The following is a 24,560-nucleotide window of genomic DNA, read 5'->3' as shown; positions in this document are numbered from 1 at the left end:
AGCCTAACAGTAAGTGATGTCTGTGCCCGAGTGCAGCCCAGATGTGCAGTACATTTAATGCTGATACATATATATTCACTGGAGGAACATATTTTTCTATCTTATGCTGTATTTACTACTGTGAGGCCTTATTGTAGATGTTCTCATAGCAGTTTGGCTGATTTCTTTCTTATGATTTTTTGTGGGAGGGCATTTCATTTTTCCCTTTGGGATCAGCCGTAATGTGTCCGAAATGTCTGAAACAAAGACATCAACAAGAATTGGAATAACATGCAATAATTGCAGGTCAGAGACGGGGCAGTAAAGCTAAACTGAGGTTACAATAACAAGAAATGAGTAACAATGCAACAGTGCTGCTGGAAATAATAGATTATCATCTATAATGCTCAGGTAGCTTCCTTTGGTGAAAGGGGCCTTAGATAACAAAAGAAAACAAAAGATTGGTTAAAAATACTTTACATGAAGGCATATCTGTCTTTTTAAATCATGTGGATTGTGCCCATCATGTGGTAGGCTAGAGGCCAGGAGAGGTGCTGATGTTGTTGGTGAGTATCCCGCCTCCATTGTGCCCCGGAAGGACGGTTTGTCTGCAGCAGTGGATTATAATATTGGCAGTTTGGGTGATAGCCTGCGTCCCAAACCTCCAAGAGGGCCGGTGGACATCCAAACCACCAACTAAAACTTATATGAAGTCCTACTACAACTGAAGGTCCTCCAAAGGTCTGATTGACAGCAGTGAGATGGGACACCTCCATTCCCAAGAAGCTCATACTTGTATGGGCTATAATATTTATACAGCCCAGGGCCTATGGCAATCTTAATCTGCCCCGATTGTCTGTCGTTGGAGTTGCTGGAATTACAAATCAGATATTCTTTGTCCGGATTCTTTACATTCTTATTCTGCAGTAGTTCAGTTTCATATATTAACATGGACTGTCGGTTTCCTTTTAATAATGGTTAGAAAACATACTAAACCATAAGGGCAAAATTGTGACCACATATTTTCTACTACTTTTTAATTGTTAAGTTCCTTAAAGCTTTTGGATGAAAGCCCTCCGACCCTCATCTGAAATTTACCTACCGCCTCACAGTATGTAGCAGAAAAACTATTGGTAAAATACAGTTATCGTCTCCTGAATCGTTTTACCTTGGTAAAATCAGTTTTCCTTAGCAGTCCTTAGCATGACACTTTCCATTCATTAACAATATTTAGCAGACCATTTGTTTAGTTGATTTTATTTTTGCCTTCATTTAGTACGTTATAGTAAAGTTTGTAAAATCTAAGGTTAATTTTACAAGTTTCAGGAAAGAAACTTATTATTAGAGGCTTATGAATCATAGGGATGAGCAGGTTAGCACAAAAGATCGCATGCACTTTGGAGAACTTCTACTTGCAAACTAAAATGTTGATTGTGGATCAACAACTATACAGTAAAAAGAGTTGAAAATGTAAATAACAGAGTTCACTTTACAGTTTCAATAGCAATTATGGAAGAATTTCCACCAGCTCTTTGTAGCGTAATTTCTCCTTTCGCTCTGAAAGCGGCTTGGCTCCTCTAGTCTGCAATTAGTCCTCTTTGTGTTTCTTTTTTTAATTGCCGCACAATTATGATTAAGAACACAATTATTCCTATTAAAAGTCATCACCTAATGAATTTTCCAGAATCTCCTGCTAATATCTGCAACCTTAATCTCTTCAATTAAGCACCATTTATGCTATTTTTATGCCCTCACTCGAGAAATGAAATTTTTCGCAGATTCAATTCAACTTCCGAACGGCAAAATAAAAATGGCATTCCAATATATGTCATTCCTAATGTGTACTAGACATGTAGATTCCAGCATGGGGCTCTCATTTGACACCCTCCCTATAGTTATTAACTTTATATATGAAAGCAACATGAAAAAAGGTTCCCAATTTGAGATAGAGCACACAATTTAGGTGAAAAGCCAACTTTCCTGCTGTGCTAAACTTTCTGAATCAAATAGAAAAATCACTATTACAAGGTTTTGTTGCTTTTTTACTATCCGGTAATTGGAATACACAACAGGAGTTGTGTCTGCTTTATAACATAACTTATTAAGATGGCATGATAACTTTGGAGTTGCAGACCATCCCCGCTTAATATGAAACAATGGCAGATTATCGAACATTATCGTAGAAAGAAATAAACGGCAAATGGAAACAGAACTTCTAATGCTAAATAGGTAAAACTAAACCAAAATGCAAGTAGTATAATCCATGATTTACATATGACGTAAGGATTTGACAATAGATTTCTTACTTAGTCAGTGGGCTACTCAGAGGAGTTAGTATTATTAGTATTGTCAGTAGTGATGTAATGATGGGTCAGTGTTATCTATATAGAGGTCATTGTACAGGGAAGGGGAGGAGATAAGCTGTGACATCATCTATTGCCAGAAGTGATGTAATGATGGGTCAGTGTTATCTATATACACGTCATTGTACAGGGAGGGGGAGGAGATAAGCTGTGACATCATCTATTGTCAGTAGTGATGTAATGATGGGTCAGTTTTATCTATATAGAGGTCTTTGTACAGGGAGGCGGAGGAGATAAGCTGTGACATCATCTATTGTCAGTAGTGATGTAATGATGGGTCAGTGTTATCTATATAGAGGTCATTGTACAGGGAGGAGGGGGGTGTATAAGCTGTGACCTCATCTTTTGTCAGTAATGATGTAATGATGGGTCAGTGTTATCTGTATAGAGGTCATTGTACAGGGAGGAGGAGGAGATAAGCTGTGACATCATCTATTGTCAGTAGTGATGTAATGATGGGTCAGTGTTATCTGTATAGAGGTCACTGTACAGGGAGGGGAGGGATAAGCTGTGACATCATCTATTGTCAGTAGTGATGTAATGATGGGTCAGTGTTATCTGTATAGAGGTCATTGTACAGGGAGGAGGAGGAGATAAGCTGTGACATCATCTATTGTCAGTAGTGATGTAATGATGGATCAGTGTTATCTATACAGAGGTCCTTGTAAAGGGAGGGGAGGACACCATGGGGCAGATTTATCAATTTGTCTGAAAGTCTGAATATTTCTAGTTGCCCATGGCAACTAATCACAGCTCAGCTTTCATTTTACCAGTGCTCAAGAATATTTTAAAGGGGAGCTGGGATTGGTTGCCATGGGAAACTAGAAATATTCTGACTTTCAGACAGCTTGATAAATCTGCCCCCATGTTTTCTCAGTAGTGATGTAATGATGTGTCTGTCTTATCTACAGTATATGAGGTCATTGGGGTTCATTTACTAAGGGCCCGAATCGCGTTTTACCAGCGGGTTATGCAAATTTTTCCATTGTTTCCATAGATTTTCCCTGTTTTGCCCCGGAATTTTGGCGCACGCGATCGGATTCTGGCGCATCGGCGCCGGGATGCACATGACGGAAATGGGGGGGGGCGTGGCCGTACAAAAACCCGTCGGATTCAGAAAAACCGCCGCATTAAAAAAAAAAAAAGTGTCGCTGGACACACGCTTACCTTCACTCGGCCAGGCTTGGTGAAGTTCAGTGCATTCCGAGGAACTTCAGCACAGCAGTGACACATGGTGGACGTTGGAGAAACTGCCTTAGTGAATCCCGGCAGAACCCAAATCCACCGCAGAGAACGCGCCGCTGGATCGCAAATGGACCGGGTAAGTAAATCTGCCCCAGTGTGTTGGAAGGAGGAAGAGATAAGCTGTACCGTGACATTATTATTGAAAAAAAATCAAATATACTTGGATTGTTAAATCTGAAGCATATAAATTAATTGTGAGGATTTTCACTGTGATTTTCATCTTTTCAAAAGTGAACCTGCCACAAGGAATGTCACTTTTAGATGGTGATAGATTCCAATGCCTTATGCTATGCTGATTTTTCATTTTATCATTCATCATTCCAGTAGCTTATAAAACTTTATTTCCTATTACCTGGCTCCCTGCGAGTATCATGTAGAAAATCCTTAGGGAGAGGCAGCTGCAGCCTGTGTGTGCCTGTATCTACGCGTGAATTCTTCCACTCCTCCACACCATCCCCCTTTCTCCCCTGCCTGCACAATGCACATGGCAGAAAGTGGGGAAGGGGAAGGAGTTGCATGTGTTGAGGAGAGGAGAAAGACACAGGTACACATAATGTTGCTGCTGCTCCATCCCCCGGGACGCATTACACGCTGCTGGCACTCAGCCAGGTAATGTGAAATATAGTTTTATAAAGTACTGAAATTATTCAGAATGCTGACAAAGGCAATTTTAAAATCAGCAAAAAAATAGATTACTGGAACTTGTCACCAGCTAAAAAATGAATTCCTACTGACAGGTTCACTTAACTAGCTTATGAACCTCATGTGATATATTTCTCCACTAATCTCCCCCTAGTGGCACAGCTTTACTTAGCCCTGGAGAACACAATTAATCTATTTATTTACCCAAATTAAGGTGATCGGCTTTGGGTTAGAGGCAGTGTCCTTTTATCTTAAGAAATCAGCATAGAGGTCTTGATGAAAATAATACAACAGTAGGTAAGATTAACCGATCTTTGATGTTTTTAAGAAAGTAAGAGACTTTTTAAGCATTCAACATACATATTTTGCCTCTGATGATATATCCTTTGTTTTCTTTCACTTCTTTGAACATCAAAGAAGTGTTTTGAACATAGAAGTGTGATAACTATACCACATCTTTTACTCTGCACTCTAGATTACAGTTATCATGGGTGACCCCCAACTTTTACATGATTTAATAGCAAATTCAATTATGTTGGTAGATGGAAGTTGCCTAAAATCACTAGCTAGAACTTTGCCTTCCCCTTAGGCTAATGAACTTAGCCTGAAAAATATATTATTGAAAAGGTATTGTATGTGCAGGCATATAATAGAGCAGGAGAAGCTGAGCAGATTGTACATACTAACCTATATGCATGCAGCATGTTATAGAGCATCGGGAGCTAAGCAGATTGTACATAGTGTCCTATCTACAGGTTTCCGATTAAGTACAATCTTCCTAGCCCAGAATAGAAGAAAATGGAAGAGCATCCGCTCAACTTTTTCGGCAGTACTTACGCTACCATCCTGAGGAAACTGATAGTTGCTCTGATGCTTAGCCTCACCAAGGTCAAACTCATCCAGTGGAGCCACTTGACCTGCATAAGGTGGTTGCCGGTCTCTAGAGACGATGACCATTGGTCTCTAGGTAGAACTCAGATCCTAAAATCTTAGATATCAAGCTGCCATTTGGTAAAAGCTGGCTCAAATGGGGAGAACTGGAGAGAAATCATCTCATGATAAAAGGTGGAGATGGACTTTCAGAGGTGAGAACTCCCAGTCAATTCAAGACACAGACAATTGAAAGCCTGAAAGATCTAATATTTATCTATTCAATATGAAATATTGTTTTATAGGTAACTTGAAACAAATGTAAATAGTACAAACCTTTCAGAAGACAAAATGTGCTTCAAGTTTAATGTTTAATGGTTTGCCCACATTTTGGTACCATAAAACCTCTAGTGTATTTTCTGCAGATTCTACAGTGGCTGACTTCATGGAGATTGGGCTTTTAAGATCAGCATGCTCCTTCTTTCTTTCTCTCAACATCATTTGTCATGTGAAAAATGGTAAATTCCCCTACAAGTGAGATGGTTGGTTATTCCTGTCAAATCAATGGGTTCAGACCAAGATGCTTGATCCTTTCTATGTTTTGCCCACAATGCAAATACCTTATTATTAATCCTACACAGATGGGATTCTAAACAAAATTTCACCCATTTTGATCATCTTTTTCATCTTTTTCCATTTACATTGCAAAACTTTGTGAACGTCTACCTTTTATTTCTCTTTGATTTAAAAAGGGTACAGAGGAATCAGCAGTTATGACAGTACAAAGTGTTGGTAAAACATACTGTATATACTCGAGTATAAGCCGACCCGAGTATAAGCCGAGGCCCCTAATTTTACCACAAAATACTGGGAAAACCTATTGACTCGAGTATAAGCCGAGGGTGGTAAATGCATTGGTCACAGCCGCCCCAGTGTATAAAGCCTGCCAGCCCCTGCCCCAGTGTATATAGCCTGCCAGCCCCTGCCCCAGTGGATATATAGCCTGCCAGACCCTGCCCCAGTGTATATAGCCTGCCAGCCCCTTCCCCAGTGTATATAGCCTGCCAGACCCTGCCCCAGTGTATATAGCCTGCCAGACCCTGCCCCAGTGTATATAGCCTGCCAGACCCTGCCCCAGTGTATATAGCCTGCCAGACCCTGCCCCAGTGTATATAGCCTGCCGCCGCTGCCGGACAGATCGCACAGAAGATATACAGGGGTCGCCGGAAAGGTGAGTTTAGATATATTTATTTTTTTGACTCGAGTATAAGCCGAGTTTGGGTTTTTCATCACATTTTTTGTGCTGAAAAACTAGGCTTATACTCGAGTATATAAGGTAACTGCATGGCCAATACTACAGCTTTGTATGATGAAAACTGATGGAAGACTGGGAGAACCATAAGTTATGCCTTCTCCCATCACAACTGACACCTTTTCCCACCAGGCCACAGGCTTTTGAAATAGCCCCAACTTCCTTTCATTTGAGTTGAACAAGTTTCAAAAACACTCAAATAAATTGGACACCGAGTTGGTTGGTCCAACTTATCCAGCGCGACCTCTGTATTTAACCTGCCTTCCGGTATCTTTCCCCCACAATCGACCCCCCCCCCACCAGGACCCCAGAGCTGCCTACAGGCAGTGCCTGAAAGATGGCGTCAATTACATCATCTTAAAAGGCACAGTGTCAGCCTATGCATGGGCTGACACTACTAATTCCCTGCAATAGATCAGTATTGCAGGATATTATCATGAACAAGCAATCAGATGATTTCTTGTTATTGTCCCATGGTAGAAACAGTGAAAAAGTAAAAAACTTAATCTTATTCAATAAAAATTAAAGCAATAAATCAATTAAAATGCCCATAAGCCCCATAACATATAAAGAGACATATAACACAAAAAAAGTCTAAATCATAACACAATCCCCACATATATAGTATCAACGTGTCCGTAACTACCCGTAGAAGAAAAAAATATCATTATTGATCCCGCACGATGAATGCCGTAAAAAAAACAGCCATTGATTATGATTTACCTATTGAATCCAACAAAAAACATATGTACTCCATAATGATACCGTTGCAAAGTACGGCATGTCCTGCATAAAAGAAGACATACACTGGCTCCGTAGCTAAAAAAATAAAAATGTTATGCCACTTGGAATGCAAAAATGATTTATTTGGTAAATTTATGAAAACGTAATAAAAAATATTCAAGTCTGGTATCCCTGTAATCGTATTGACCCATAGAATAAAGATAAAATGATTATTAAGCTATATAGTGAACATAAAAAAAAGTAAAAAATCCAGCACAGAATTGATGCTTTTCTACTCCTGCCCTCAAAAAAAAAGTTCCTAAATTTTCAACAATTGGGGATACCAACCCCAAAATGGTAACACTGGGAAAAGCATCTCATCCCGCAAAAAAATGCCATCACATGGCCCCAATAACAAAAAAGCTAAAAATTTGTAGCCTACATAAAATCCTGGCAGCTGCAGAAATTGTAGAGCAAATTGTATGGTGGGTTTTCTCTTTTTATCTTTTGGAAATGCATACATTTTAGCGATAAATGAACGTGTAACCGACACAATTTGACAATTCTAAATTTCACCTCCATTTTGATTCAATTACTAAGAAGATCTCAAGGGGTTAACAATCTTCATAAAAGCTGTTTCTGATAGTTTTAGTAGTGCAGATTTGAAAATGGGTTGATTATATAGGGGGTTTTGATCTTATATATGTAAAATTTCATTAAAAACAGTATTTCTCCCAAAAATAGTCAATTCGGAAAATTGATATTCGATTTGTAAGCCGCGTGACATCAAAATAAATTATCCAGACATTTCAAAAATAATGAAAATGTAAAGTAAACATATGGGAAATGTTATTCAGCAACTTATTTAGGTGGTAAATCTATCTGCCTAATAACCTAATGATTTCGAATTTCGAAAATGGCAGATTTTTCCCCAAAAAATCATTTTTTATTTTTTTTTGTAGTGGCCAAAATTAGTGGCCAAAATTTGCCACTAAAATGAAGTACAACATATGAGGAAAAGACAATCACAGAATTGTTTAGATAAGTAACAGAGTTCAAAAGTTAGAACCATATAAAGCGACACATGTCAGAATACAAAAAATGAGGCTGAGCTTTAAAGAGAACCCGTCATGCAAAATAACCCCCTAAACTAAATATATTTTCATAAACTGCCATTAGAGAGCATTGCCTCTATCCCTTCATTGTCCCTCTATATGCCTGTAAACCTAAGCAATGAGGTCCTAAAGCTGTATGCAAATGACCTGTGAAATGTCCAATGAAGCATTAGCATATTCAAGCTGTCCACTCTATTCATGAGTGGGAGGCACAGCCACACCCCCAGTGCTTGACTGACAGCCTGTATAAGGATGTGAGGCTGTATAATGATGTGCTTCCTGGTGCTGGTGGCCACGCCCCCTGCAGCCTGTGTGTGCATGTGTGTGTGTATAGGAGAGATACAGCAGCTCCAGGATGCAGAACATGTCAGATTCATGTGTAGCTGATGTCTGCGTCTCTCACCTGTATATTAGGAGGATGCAGCATGTCAGCAGATGCAGCACACACACTAGCCATGCTTTACTATACATTACACACAGACATGAGCAGGGGGAGGAGAGGGGAGGGGTAACAGGGGTGACATCACTGCCTCTGACCATGTGACCAGCCTCATTTACATAATAAAGAAAAGATGATTTTATAATGATTAATGTATGAAATAACTAGATAAAGGCTGGGGTGGGATCCTTGTGAGCTGCTCCAACAGGAAGGAGTGACAGGACAAGTGGCAGAGACCTGATGACAGGTGTCCTTTAAGCTATAAACTGGCAGCGTCCATAAGCTATAACCAAGCAATGTAAAGTTTGTTTACTTGAGCTGCTTTACTTTCCAAAAAATGTATAGAACATGAAATATGTTCTCTAATGTATTTCCTGTAAGTGATTTACCTTGACCTCTGTGAATGTAAAACATAACATCCAGTATCAAACAGAAATAAGGGGAATTCACTTAATAGCGTGGAGGTGTGTTTTGATGTTAACCCCACTTGTATGTTTTAGGATTAAAAGATTCTTAAAGATTTAAATAAGACACAGCGAGACACATTCCACATAACGCTCTCAGAGGTCACATCTGGGTTTAAGCGACATTGAAAATGTTTTTTTTTTAAAGGTAAGATGAGTTTTAAAAAGTATTCTATCCATTGGATATGTTTATATGTATCTGTTAAGTGGTTATTATTGCTTTTAACAATAATCTTGGGCTCACCCATGCCCCTCTCAACATGCTAGTGTAGTGCTCGTGCTTCTTACAAGTCCTGGCTCCTGATCCCGGTCTAGGGCGCGTGCATGCCAACTTCAGAAAATGTAAAGGGCCCGCACCACATTAATTGGCGCTGGTTATTTCCCAGAATTCTATATGTAAATCTGCCTCTACCTGCACACCCTGCCTAAGAGAAAGTTTTGTCGCATGCCCTGCACTGTTATTGTGATTTCCTGTTGTGACCCCGGTTCCGTTCCTGACTCCGCTCCTCTGCTGCCTGCCTTAACCTATTGCTACGTCCCTGACTCTGATCCCGTGCTGCCCATCCTGCCTGTCCCCACTACAATTCTGCTCAACGCCCCTCTACCTCGCCTTGGCTGCCACTGCGGACAAAGTCGCACCTGTGGGACAACCTGGTGGTACCACGCTGCAGCAAGTCCAACACGTTTGTGGCTGGCTTTTGTGAAAACCAGGCACCACTTAGATTCCGGACTCAGGTGTCGGCTCACGTTATCATCCATGGTGGTCCAGAGGATCCACTACCCCTGAAGCCTGACAAATCTTTTAATCTTACAGGTTTCTGTATTTTAAATTTAATCGACATGTATTTGATATTAAAATATTGATGTAAATGTTGCGATGGCAGATACCGTTTATGGAGTCTTCAGAGACTACCAGGGAAGGCATACATTAAAATACAGCTGCTTCTTCCGGTAGAGTGGGCCATGTTGGTAATACATTGGCCCTAGATTGTGCATTGAGACTAATGCTTTGAGCACCGGTCTTAAAGGGGTTCACCACTTTACCTCAAGTGTTTTAGTTATATGTGTGTGAGTGTGGGGGCAGAATATAAGGTTATATATATATATATATATATATATATATTTTTTTTTTTATTATTAATAATTCTGCTCCACTTTCTTGATATGTAAATGTAAGCCCCCTGTACTTTTACCTAATAAGTCAAACATTCCTGTCCATAAAATAACCTCAGATGGAGAGTCATGTGATCTCTCCATCAGAAATAAACCTGGACCTTGATCTTATATTCAGGAATACTATAATAAGATCCTGGCAGGGTGATTGCTCATGGACAGAGATCACCACATTCTGTAGCCATGTTATGGACAGGAATGTCTGACTGATGAGGTAAAAGACAAGAGGCTTCACTTTACAGATCAAGAAAGTGGAGCAGAACTATTATTAGATGCATATTGGTAAATTGCATAATATCCTGCCCCCCACACTTACACACACATTACAAAATACATGAGGAAAAGTGGCCAACCCCTTTAATGTTCAGCACATCTGACCAGATCATGCTTGAATTACTTAAAGGTTTGAACTGGAAATTAAATGTATCTGCTCCAGAACTTCATCGATAACACCTGTCATAGTTATAGCCTGCCAGAGGTCATAATACATATGTCTGGCCAATCCCTGTTCTGGATTAAAAAAAGAGTACACTCACATTTCCCTTGGCAGGTCTGGATGTCGGGGTTCTCCAAAGCAGGTGCTGCAACGGCGTCTGGCAAATAGAGTAATCCAAGGAAAATACTGTGGTAGCCGGAGCACATGTTATAAATTCAAAACATCGCTTTATTAAATATCCATTAAAAAGCACACATTGAGTGCATAGACGGTGCAGGTTACAGGGGCAAAAAAACCTACGCGTTTCAGCTCACTGCGGAGCCTTAATCATGGTATGCACTGCAACATTAAAAACAAACCTTTAAACCCTAAGGTACACCTGAACAATTAGTGGCTGCCGACATCACATCCGGCAACATAGGCGTCGACACAACAGTTAGCTTGTGTAAAGTTTGTGTAAAGTTTACAAAAAGTTAACTTGTATAAAGTTTACATAAGAAATGTAGACATAAATGTATAGAAGATATATCTAAGATACATACACTTGTCCTCATAAGAGTTGTTAGTAAATATATGACAGGTCATTCTTAAAATTCATGCCATGAGGATACCTGGAATTTAGTGCGAAGATCCAAAAAGCCTCCCTCCTAAGGAGGAGTTTTCTCCAATTGCCTCCCCTTAAGGGTCGATTAACATGTTCAATGCCAAAGAAGGAAAAACCACAAAGGTTCTTATTGTGTGTCTCTATGAAGTGTTTGGCAGCTCCTGCCTCTGTAACCTGCACCGTCTATGCACTCAATGTGTGCTTTTTAATGGATATTTAATAAAGCGATGTTTTGAATTTATAACATGTGCTCCGGCTACCACAGTTTTTTTCCCTGTTCTGGATTACTTTGTTCCCCACCTGCTGCCACAACTTTGGCCAAATTTTTGGTTTTGTAATAATTAACTGTTGGTCTTCCCTTTCATAGGTTTTTATGCATTTAAGAAAATCTATAAGGGATGGAACGGTGGGTGCCATTTAAGGATTTCTTTAATATATTTTTTTCAATAATTAGCAGGGCATGGATTTAAAAAAAAAAATCCTAAATACCCTGCTCTAGCTCCTTCTTACTGCATTGAGGGCTATGTCTGTTTTCTGCTGATACTCCTGGCCCAGACTTGTCAGCGGCCAATCAGTGCTCATAGAGGGCCGAAACTAGTAACATCAGGTAGGTAACCAGAAGTGCTCTCATTGGTCACAAGTGGCCTAAGAAGAGATGGATCTACCAATGCCGGACAAATTCTTCACATATATTATGGTAAAATGTGGTCCCTTGAAGCTGAACTGGGATTTTTTTTTGTCTCCTATGCCATTGTTGGCAATGTCTGCTTAGAGCAAGTCACTGGTGTAGACTGGTGTCTTGTATTCGTTCTGAGACTTTATAACTTATAGTAACGTTTTCCATAACACTAAATCAATACTTTAAAATGTAAAAGTATATGAAAAGTGTCCTAAGAATAGTAAGGAACTTTTTGTTATTCCTGTTGGATGCATATGGGATAGACAGAGATATTTAGCTGTCATTTATATAGGCAGCTTATAAAACAGTGTAGCAAAGGGAAATCTCCTTAAACCTCCATGATCCCCCCACAGTTGGTGATATTCTCAAAGGCAAACAAAATCATATTTTTCTTTATCTCATAAAATAAACTTATAATGCTGACATGATCGTGAAATTATTTATGTTATCTAGCATATTATATATGAAAACCCCTGTAAGCTCGGATAAGCCTATAAGCCTTTGTAAACTCAGTAAAACCAATTCAGTATAGATATCTCCTGTCAAAATATGGTAACTTATTAAAACTTCTGTATCAGTTTAAAGAGAAAGGATGTAATAATAGCTTGGTTTAAAGGGACACTGTCACTATATTTTTTAAATACTAAAGTAAGCCCCCTCTAGCAAAGTATGGAATCTCCATTATAACTTTCCCTCCTTTATATTAAAGGAAATCTTCCGCTAGGATGGAGGATTGTAAACCAAGCACACTGACATGCTGGTGTGTGCCCCCTCTGGCAGGACCTGCTCTTCTTTTAGCTTCGTATGCCCTTGTTTTTCAGAAAAAAAGGCTTTAAAAATCGTGCAAATGAGCCTGAGGGGCTTCACGTTCCATTGGTGTCAATGGAGCCTGGAGCCCTTCGGGCTCATTTGCATCATTTTAAAAGGCTTTTTTTTTGTCAGATTAGACTCAGATTGTTTTGAACAAACTTTAAAGGAAGCCTACCAGTTCAAATGGTCGGTGTAAGCTGTAAATACTGAGCACCAGCGCTTACTTTTGTTAGTGTTATAAACCGCTGCATCGCGGTTTAAACATGTTTTAATGTTTATAGCTGAAGCAGCTTCGGCGCTTGGTGCGCGCGCCAACATAGGAAATGCCGGAGACGCCACGAGCGCACCAAGCGCCGAAGCAGCTTCAGCTATAAACATTAAAACGTGTTTAAACCGCGATGCGGCGGTTTATAACACTAACAAAAGTAAGCACCAATCAAAGTATTCTGAGTTGCACACTTAACCCTTTTGGGAGCTACCTCACAGTCACGGATCGATCCCAAGTCCAACAAATAGTAAAAATAAAAACAGTCTGACCGGAGCTCCTTTTATGTCTTCTTGTATATCCTTTAGCGAATCCACAATTTCGTTCCACTTTCCCTCTTGGAAACTTTTCTAGTGCAGTTCCACACAAGCGATATTTGGATCAGTCCAGCTGCATTTTCTTATAACTTGTAACCACTCAATAAATGTAGGGCTACTACAGAGAAGATTTAAGCAGCAATAGTGCAGTATGTTCAAACAGATTAAAATTTATTCAGATAAAACATACTCACAAAGGAAAAGTAAAAAATGTGCATATAAAATCCACCATGCGGACGCCAGTCTCGCTAGTTCGCCCCCAACCCAGGGTTTCGCTACCACGGCTTCTTCCGGGGTAAGCACCGGCAACAGCTCACCCTGAGCTGGTGCTCGGTATTTACAGTTTACACCTACCATTGGAACTGGTAGGATTCCTTTAATAATCATCCCAAAAAGGGATATATATAGTATCATCGGCATTCCATCAAATCACATGGCCTTTGATAAGGTTACATCTACGGTCAAACAATAGGCCGTTGTCCAATATTTGGATCCCTTTGACTAACAAGAAGTGCAAGATCATTAAACTCTGTCTACAAAGAATCTAACAGCTCTCTAAAAAAATCCCTGGATCCATACAGGCATCACAGACACTATTTTTAGAAAATGCTTATAAGATTTTTATTTGAGACTTTTATGGTAGAGCTGTGCACTTCAGTGCTACTCTGCCTCTCTTTTTGCCCAGTGCCCAGTATTGTGTATTTTATCCCTCTAATAATGGCATACACTACTTTTTGATTTCAATGATTATATGCCTTGTTTTTTAGATTCAATAAATAAATTTCATAGAAAAATCTATTTGTGTATACAGTGTGAATTGGTGTTAGGTGTCGATTTTCTATTTGCATTTTTGTTCATACTAATACAGTTGGCACCTGTATAACACCGATAGCACATCCACTGTCCCACCATTTATGTATTTTACATAGTTATCGGGATCAGCTGAGATATATATGGCTTGAGGAAGGCTCCAGGCCATAGGAGCCGAAACATAGCTGTTTGGCACATAATAATAATAATAATTCTTTATTTATATAGCGCAAACAGATTACGCAGCGCTGCACAAAGCATGTCAAATCTAAACAACTTACCAGTATGTTTCGGAGTGTGGGAGGAAACCGGAGGAAACCCATGCAAACACGGAGAGAACATATAAACTCTTTGCAGATGTTGTGGGATTCGAACCCAGGACCCCAGTGCTGCAAGGCAGAAGTGCTACCCACTCAGCCACCATGCCGAACATGTTGGAATAAACAAGCACCTGTTTTTTCACATATATTTTGGAGTGCTGCCTTTTTTCAATTTTTTTTTTTCAAAACTGGGACGTGCACCCGATTTTCTCATATACTGTATAGCCATAAGAGTGCCGCTACTGCTTTTTTGACTAATTTGATATAATTATTACCCTGTAAAAAAACTGCTAAATCACACACAAAGCTAACTTGATGATATATAAAACAGTTACAGCAGTTATCAGAATGTGGAGATATGGAAATAAATAATTTAATATGTTTAAAGTACCAAAGCAAAGAAATAAAGCATCTGTTTTTCTTTGGGGTGATTGCTGATGGACAGTTAGAGACCACATGACCCTCCATTGGAGTTTTTTTATGGACAGGAATGTCTGGCTTTTTAGGTGAATGTACAGGAGGCTTCACATTACATATCAAGAAAGTGGTGCAGAACATTTAATAGATGTATATTGGTAAATTACCTAATATCTTGCCCCCCAACCATACACACATTACAAAAACAAGAGTAAAAGTGGCCAACCCCTTTAAGGACAAAATAGACCTGGTTTTTAAGTGGGCTATGATCACAATCACATCTTATGCACAAGGTGCAAAATTATCTACTACCCACGTAAAAGGTTCACTTAAAAAATTCAATTTCTTCACTAAGGTTTGCAGTAAGTTCTTTTGGAAAATATATTAAATTAATATGTCCTATTATTTTGCATTAATTCTTTTACAGTGGTGAAATACATGGACCAAAATATATTTTATTACCATTCATTTAGAGTTTAGTTTCATCGAGCTGGGAGCTTAGAGGCTAGAAAATGTGTTCATCTGAAAAGCAATTTTCTCCCGATCTCGCAGCAATCAGCCGCTACTACAGCCTAATAAATTAGACCCTTTGGCCAAGATGTATCTAGAAGTTAAAAATACTCTTAATTTCAAAAATAACTACTCAGTCCTATATTATATTTCTACTTCATGAGTTTTTTTTTCTAAAAATTGCATTTAATAAATTATTTAAAAAACAAAGACTGGAAAAAATAAAAAAATTATGGAAAATGTATAATGCCTTTATACGAGGTCATCTGGTGCTTTCCATTGCAGTCACTGACCCCCATTTATTAAAGTATTTGTGCCAATTTTCTGACTTTGCACTGAAAAGAACATGCAAACTGCTTGCACATGTATTTATAAAGTGTCTGTGCCAGTTTTGTGTCGCGGCTGCACTGTGTCCGATAACACAGTATTAATATGCATAGAAAGGGAAGTGTTACTGCTTAGTTTTAGTTTGGGCCACATTTATTACTGACGTGGCACACAATTCTGTCTGCGCCACAATTCTGCAGCATGAACAAAGTGCACCACAAAAAATGGTGCTCACTTCCCGAGCGGTGCAGGGGCTGCCAGATTAATCAAGACCATGACCAGTTTTGATGAATCTGTCGCCCCCTGCACACTCCACAGGCAACTGCACATGTTTTGATAAATGTGGCCAACGGAGTTAAATCTACAACCAAGTAAAAAATAATTGAAAATTGATTTCTCCCATACTCATTAACAGCTACATCTCTTGAATTGAACACATAATAATTATATTAATAATTATGATATATTATATTAATAATAATTATAATGCATTTCGGATTCAAACAGGATTTGCTTGGGCCACAATTTAATCTACATATAAAGAGCAGTTGCTGTGACTCGCATTAAAGCCAGGGTTGCTGTGGCCACAACGCACAGAGCTAACTACTAAAACTAAACTACTAACTAGCAACGTTTAAATAATTCAGTTGTGGCACTTAAAGGATTCGTCCACTTTGTGCACATTACAGCAAATAATTAATATTACAAATAACAGAGGGTAAGGAAAGGATGGCACTTGTAACACAGATATATCCTGTCAATTGCCCAATGTGTGCTGTGCTACGAGCAAAAAGGGGCTGACGCTAAGCCACAAAAATACAATATGCATAAAAACAGAAAAAGCTGGCGCTACTATACAACGTAGAATGATTTTATAAATTAACATACATTACATAAACACTGTTAAAAATTTCACATAAGTGACACTTCATGACATAAAATCGGTTAATCGCAACATTGGGGCACATTTACTTACCCGGTCCAGTCGCGATCCAGCGGCGGGTTCTCCGACGCTGATTCGGGTTCTGCCGGGACTCACTAAGGTCCGTGCGCCGATATTCACCAGGTGTCGCTGCTGCGCCGAGGTCCGCCGAAGTTCACCTGCTTTTTTCTGGTGTATGTGAGTGCTTGATCTTGCGACACAAATGGCTTTTTAAATTCTGCGGTTTTTCCGAATCCTTCGGGTTGTCCGGTGGCCACGCCCCCCAATTTCTGTCGCGCGAAAGTTGGCGCGATTGCGCCAAAAATCGATCGCGTGCGCCACAATTCCGTGAAATACAGCGCAAAGAGGAAATATTCGGGAAAAACCCGACGGATTCGCGGCTGCAGACCCTTAGTAAATGTGCCCCATTGTGTACAAATGTATACAAAATGTCTTGAATTCAGTGGATAGTCATAAAAATTAAAAAAGAAACACAAACCTACAAGTGAACACCAACAATGCACTAGTAAAGAGGGTCTACTGCTTATGCACAATGTATGTAGACACAGGTATTCACATTCCAAGCAACAGCCCCGTGAATGTGCTCTGGCACTGAACTACCAGGACCATTGCATAAACATAGTTTAGTGCCAGGGCACATGAATGGGTTAGGAGGTGGGATAGCTTGACTGTATACTGCAGCTCCCTGTCTCCAGGACGGAAACAGATAAATAACATCAATGAAAAGTCTTTTTTAGAAGAACGGTGGCTAATCCCATGGATAGAGGGAACAGTGGAACATGTATAAAAACATCTAAATCTACAGTGATCATTGGGTGTGATCATTAAAATCTACAGTAACCTCATTTAACCATTAGATGAAAAAACAAAGCTGTCCTCTCAACGGTTTATTTGCTATATATCAGCTTCTAAAAACAGCTGATCTGTTGTGGTGCTTTGTGTTGGACCCCCAGCAATTTACAGTTGAGAATCCTTTCTATGGATATAGTGAGTTTCTCCAATATGGGTTTCTATTGGATATCCCCAATTCGATCAAAGAAAGTTTGGCGCGGTCCTTTCTGTTAGTATTTTTTATGATATATAAAAACCAGAATATAATAAAAACATAAATATGAAAAGCAAAACGCGCTTCGAACCCGTAACGGGTTCTTCGTCAGTTGCATTACAGGGTGTGTATTGGTAGCTCATATATAAAGCAATGGTGTTTGGCGGGTTGATGACCCGGTAACCAGGTGACCTAGCAGGATTGCTGAACAATCAATGAGGGACTCCTCTAAAACAATCTAAAAACCACTAAAATTAACATTTGTTCTGAATGTCATGGACATAAAATGCTGAACTATAGGTGAAAGAACCTTTATAGTGTATTGCTGTACTTAAATTGTATTGATAGAGTGAATACCTTGCTTCATGATTACTCACAATCCGCTATGTGGTCTGGATCCTTAAAAAAAAACTACCAAAATGGCTTCCCTCTGATGTGAGAACTACAAGTACGGAAGCTCATAGGGACTAAAATTTCTACTACGAAGGCTTTGAGAGACCAAACTAGTTCCGTGGTTTTCACTTCAGAGTAAACTGGATAAGGTAAGTGGACTACTTGATATTGAATGCGCTGCAAAGAGCCTATATACACTCACCGGCCACTTTATTAGGTACACCAGGCTAGTAACGGGTTGGACCCCCTTTTGCCTTCAGAACTGCCTCAATTCTTTGTGGCATAGATTCAACAAGGTGCTGGAAGCATTCCTCAGAGATTTTGGTCCATATTGACATGATGGCATCACACAGTTGCTGCAGATTTGTCGGCTGCACATCCATGATGCGAATCTCCCGTTCCACCACATCCCAAAGATGCTCTATTGGATTGAGATCTGGTGACTGTGGAGGCCATTTGAGTACAGTAAACTCATTGTCATGTTCAAGAAACCAGTCTGAGATGATTCCAGCTTTATGACATGGCGCATTATCCTGCTGAAAGTAGCCATCAGATGTTGTCATACAGGGTCATAAAGGGATGGACATGGTCAACAACAATACTCAGGTAGGCTGTGGCGTTGCAACGATGCTCAATTGGTACCAAGGGGCCCAAAGAGTGCCACGAAAATATTCCCCACACCATGACACCACCACCACCAGCCTGAACCTTTGATACAAGGCAGGATGGATCCATGCTTTCATGTTGTTGACGCCAAATTCTGACCCTGCCATCCGAATGTCGCAGCAGAAATCGAGACTCATTAGACCAGGCAACGTTTTTCCAATCTTCTATTGTCCAATTTCGATGAGCTTGTGCAAATTGTAGCCTCAGTTTCCTGTTCTTAGCTGAAAGGAGTGGCACCCGGTGTGGTCTTCTGCTGCTGTAGCCCATCTGCCTCAAAGTTCGACGTACTGTGTGTTCAGAGATGCTCTTCTGCCTACCTTGGTTGTAACGGGTGGTGATTTGAGTCACTGTTGCCTTTCTATCAGCTCAAACCAGTCTGCCCATTCTCCTCTGACCTCTGGCATCAACAAGGCATTTCCGCCCACAGAACTGCCGCTCACTGGATGTATTTTCTTTTTCAGACCATTCTCTGTAAACCCTAGAGATGGTTGTGCGTGAAAATCCCAGTAGATCAGCAGTTTCTGAAATACTCAGAACAGCCCTTCTGGCACCAACAACCATGCCACGTTCAAAGGCACTCAAATCACCTTTCTTCCCCATACTGATGCTTGGTTTGAAATGCAGGAGATTGTCTTGACCATGTCTACATGCCTAAATGCACTGACTTGCCGCCATGTAATTGGCTGATTAGAAATTAAGTGTTAACGAGCAGTTGGACAGGTGTACCTAATAAAGTGGCCGGTGAGTGTACTTGTGTATGTCAGTTCTTGTGTTATAAATAGAGATGAGCGAACACTAAAATGCTCGGGTACTCGTTATTCGAGACGAACTTTTCCCGATGCTCGAGTGCTCGTCTCGAATAACGAACCCCATTGAAGTCAATGGGAGACTCGAGCATTTTTCAAGGGGACCAAGGCTCTGCACAGGGAAGCTTGGCCAAACACCTGGGAACCTCAGAAAAGGATGGAAACACCACGGAAATGGACAGGAAACAGCAGGGGCAGCATGCATGGATGCCTCTGAGGCTGCTTAATCGCACCATTATGCCGAAATTATGGGCAACAGCATGGCCATGACAGAGTGACAGAATGAAGCTAGATAGCATGTAAAACATCCAATAATTGACCCTGACACTATAGGGGACGGCATGCAGAGGCAGAGGCAGCGGCAGCAGGCTAGAGAGTGGCATGGCGACATACCCTAATTGGACTCAGGCTTCAAACCAATGGGTGTCAGAGAGGAACCAAAGGAGGTGAGCAAGAAGCGCTCAAATAATATCGGTACATGATAAAAGTTTGCCAGTATATTTTGTGGATTACACAGCAGGGTGGCGACAAAGTTAACATGGAAGCCATGAAAACAACCCAAAATTCTGCCTGACACAGCTCGTTTGATAAGGGGACCATGTATGCTTACAGTTCATGCCAGTCGCTGCACTGGCTGCCAGTCTCCTTTCGAATACAGTTTAAAATAATAATAACCCTCATCCATAAAGCTCTGTATAATGCTGCACCCCCCTACCTCTCCTCTCTTATCTCAGTCTATCGCCCAACCCGTGCTCTTAGATCCGCCAGTGATCTTAGATTAACCTCTACCCTAGTGCGGACCTCCCACTCGCGTCTCCAAGACTTCTCTAGAGCTGCACCAATTCTATGGAATGCTCTGCCCTGGACTATCAGACTAATACCTAACCTCCAAAGTTTCAAACGTGCTCTTAAAACCCATTTCTTTAGGCAAGCCTATAACACTCATTAACTGCATGAAGTTTTAACTCTTCTACTAACCCGTCCTGTGTCGTCCTCCCATCTGTTATCCAGCAACCAACAGGCACCAGACTTCTCTGCAGTCCCATTCACCCTGGACCTGGTATATAAGATGACGGCTGAGTGGTTCAAGCGACAGCAATTCCATTTATTATATTTTTTTCTATTCCCTAAGAAGAATGGCTTGACCATTAAATATTCTTTTACCTCGTGTTACCCCATCATCTTCATAAACCGTAAGCTCTGGCGAGCAGGGACCTCACTCCTGTTGTTCCATACAAATGTTGTGCTCTGTTACATTACATTTGTATTTGTTTCCTATGATTTGTAAAGCGCTACAGAATATGATGACGCTATATAAATAAAGATTATTATTATTATTATTATGGAGGCAGTGAACTAGTAGTAGATTAAAGGTGCTGCAACTATGTTAGTTGGATCTTGGGATGGAGCTGGCGCTCTGCAGCCAGGCGAGCTTTTGCCAATCCAAGCCCCTGTCTCTAGGCTACTCCCCAAACAGCACTTCTAAGAACCTTTTGTATAAGATCAAGTGTAGTAGCGTTCTTATAAGTTTAGGATATGGCGGGTGAGGGGAATGTAAACAGATGCGCAAGAAGCGCTGAAATAATATCCCTAAATGGTAAAAGTTTGCAAGTATATTTTGTGGATTACACAGCAGGGTGGCGACAAAGTTAACAACTTTGATGTGGAATGCCCTGTAATAGCTCTTGGGCGGTGTGCCTTTTATCGCCTAGGCTCAGCAGTTTCAGCACCGCCTGCTGTCGCTTAGCGACGGCACTGCTGCTGTGCCTAGAGCTACCGACTGATGGCGCCATGCCCACGGATGGTAATTCGGAGGAGGAGGAGGTGGAGGAGGGGTGGGAGGAGGTATAGTAGGCCTTTGAGACCTGGACCGAGGTAGGCCCCGCAATTCTCTGCGTCGGCAGTATATGACCAGCCCCAGGGTCAGACTCGGTCCCAGCCTGCACCAAGTTAAGTGTAGTAGCGTTCTTATAAGTTTGGGATATGGCGGGTGAGGGGAATGTAAACAGATGCGCAAGAAGCGCATGATGCGCATGGAGCTGGCGCTCCGCTGCCAGGCGAGCTTTCGCCAATTCAAGCCCCTGTCTCTAGGCTACTCCCCAAACAGCACTTCTAAGAACCTTTTGTATAAGATCAAGTGTAGTAGCGTTCTTATAAGTTTAGGATATGCCGGGTGAGGGGAATGTAAACAGATGCGCAAGAAGCGCATGATGCGCATGGAGCTGGCGCTCCGCTGCCAGGCGAGCTTTCGCCAATTCAAGCCCCTGTCTCTAGGCTACTCCCCAAACAGCACTTCTAAGAACCTTTTGTATAAGATCAAGTGTAGTAGCGTTCTTATAAGTTCAGGATATGCCGGGTGAGGGGAATGTAAACAGATGCGCAAGAAGCGCATGATGCGCATGGAGCTGGCGCTCCGCTGCCAGGCGAGCTTTCGCCAATTCAAGCCCCTGTCTCTAGGCTACTCCCCAAACAGCACTTCTAAGAACCTTTTGTATAAGATCAAGTGTAGTAGCGTTCTTATAAGTTTAGGATATGCCGGGTGAGGGGAATGTAAACAGATGCGCAAGAAGCGCTGAAATAATATCCCTAAATGGTAAAAGTTTGCCAGTATATTTTGTGGATAACACAGCAGGGTGGCGACAAAGTTAACAACTTTGATGTGGAATCCATGAAAACAACCCAAATTTCTGCCTGACACACCTCGTTTGATAAAGGGACGATGTATGGAGGCAGCTATATGGACGACTTTTGGAGGTAGCAATGGAGACAACGTGTGGAGGCTGCTATGGAGACAATTTAATTTGGATAGTGCCTGTATGTGGCAGTCCCAAACATTTTTCAAACCAGAGGAGCAGGTAGGTGGCCCTCCAGTAAAATGGAATAGATTGAGTGCCTGTATGTGGCAGTCCCAAAAATGTTTCAAACCAGAGGAGCAGGTAGGTGGCCCTGCAGTAAAATGGAATAGATTGAGTGCCTGTATGTGGCAGTCCCAAAAATTTTTCAAACCAGAGGAGCAGGTAGGTGGCCCTCCAGTAAAATGGAATAGATTGAGTGCCTGTATGTGGCAGTCCCAAAAATGTTTCAAACCAGAGGAGCAGGTAGGTGGCCCTGCAGTAAAATGGAATAGATTGAGTGCCTGTATGTGGCACTCACAAAAATTGTTTCAAACAGAGGACCGGGTAGGTGGCCCTCCAGAAAAATTAAATGCATGAAGTACTATAGCAAGAGCCAGTGGGCCCTGTCAAAAAATAGCCATTTTCCTCTGCTTTACTGTACAAAGAGGAGGAGAAGGAGGAAAATGAGGAGGAGGAGGAGGAGTGGATCAATTATTCAGGTTGAGCTTCCTTCACCTGGTGGAGATTGGAAATTCTGAGAAATCCAGCCTTTATTCATTTTAATAAGCGTCAGCCTGTCAGCGCTGTCAGTCGACAGGCGTGTACGCTTATCGGTGATGATGCCACCAGCTGCACTGAAAACCCGCTCGGACAAGACGCTAGCGGCAGGGCAGGCAAGAACCTCCAAGGCGTACAGCGCCAGTTCGTGCCACATGTCCAGCTTTGAAACCCAGTAGTTGTAGGGAGCTGTGTGATCATTTAGGACGATGGTATGGTCAGCTACGTACTCCCTCACCATCTTTCTGTAAAGATCAGCCCTACTCTGCCGAGACTGGGGACAGGTGACAGTGTCTTGCTGGGGTGACATAAAGCTGGCAAAAGCCTTGTAAAGCGTACCCTTGCCAGTGCTGGACAAGCTGCCTGCTCGCCTACTCTCCCTCGCTACTTGTCCCGCAGAACTACGCACTCTGCCGCTAGCGCTGTCAGAAGGGAAATACTGTTTCAGCTTGTGCACCAGGGCCTGCTGGTATTCATGCATTCTCACACTCCTTTCCTCTGCAGGGATGAGAGTGGAAAGATTTTGCTTGTACCGTGGGTCCAGGAGAGTGAACACCCAGTAATCGGTGCTGGAATAAATTCTTTGAACGCGAGGGTCACGGGATAGGCAGCCTAGCATGAAATCTGCCATATGCGCCAGAGTACCAACGCGTAAGAATTCACTCCCCTCACTGGCCTGACTGTCCATTTCCTCCTCCTCCAACTCCTCCAACTCCTCTTCTTCTGCCCATACACGCTGAACAGTAAAGGACTCAACAATGGTCCCCTCTTGTGTCTCACCAACATTCTCCTCCTCTTCCTCCTCATCCTCCTCCACCTCCACCTCCTCCGATATGCGCTGAGAAACAGACCTGAGGGTGCTTTGGCTATCAACAAGGGAATATTCTTCCCCTGTCTCTTGTGACGAGCGCAAAGCTTCCGACTTCATGCTGACCAGAGAGTTTTTCAACAGGCCAAGCAGCGGGATGGTGAGGCTGATGATGGCGGCATCGCCACTGACCATCTGTGTTGACTCCTCAAAGTTACTCAGCACCTGACAGATATCAGACATCCACGTCCACTCCTCATTGTAGACTTGAGGAAGCTGACTGACCTGACTACCAGTTCTGGTGGAAGTTGACATCTGGCAGTCTACAATCGCTCTGCGCTGCTGGTAAACTCTGGATAACATGGTCAGTGTTGAATTCCACCTCGTGGGCACGTCGCACAACAGTCGGTGAGCGGGCAGTTGGAGGCGGCGCTGCGCTGCCCTGAGAGTGGCAGCATCTGGGCTGGACTTCCTGAAATGCGCACAGATGCGGCGCACCTTCGTGAGCAAATCAGACAGATTGGGGTATGTCTTGAGGAAACGCTGAACTATCAGATTTAACACATGGGCCAGGCATGGCACATGTGTCAGTCTGCCGAGTTGCAGAGCCGCCACCAGGTTACGGCCGTTGTCACACACAACCATTCCCGGCTTGAGGTTCAGCGGTGCCAGCCACAGATCAGTCTG

General features: G+C 41.7%; 1 protein-coding gene across 2 annotated transcripts in view; it reads right to left on the bottom strand.

Annotated features, from left to right (window-relative positions):
* DPYD (dihydropyrimidine dehydrogenase) overlaps window positions 1-24,560 on the bottom strand; it is a 654,802-nt gene that overhangs the window by 487,501 nt on the left and 142,741 nt on the right. The window contains exon 1 of one of the 2 annotated variants that reach the window (XM_072127200.1): window positions 10,862-10,985. The exons of the other annotated variant lie outside the window; for it this stretch is intronic. Within the exon in view, the coding sequence (XP_071983301.1) occupies window positions 10,862-10,863 (2 nt within the window). The 5' untranslated portion in view covers window positions 10,864-10,985. Of the gene's footprint in view, window positions 1-10,861; window positions 10,986-24,560 lie in introns of those variants that run through there. 2 annotated transcript variants of the gene reach the window in all.

The sequence above is a fragment of the Engystomops pustulosus genome, chromosome 10 (assembly GCF_040894005.1).
Source record: "Engystomops pustulosus chromosome 10, aEngPut4.maternal, whole genome shotgun sequence".
NCBI lineage: Eukaryota > Metazoa > Chordata > Amphibia > Anura > Leptodactylidae > Engystomops > Engystomops pustulosus.
The sequence above is the reverse complement of the archived record's forward strand: the minus strand, read 5'-3'. Positions and strand labels throughout refer to the sequence as shown.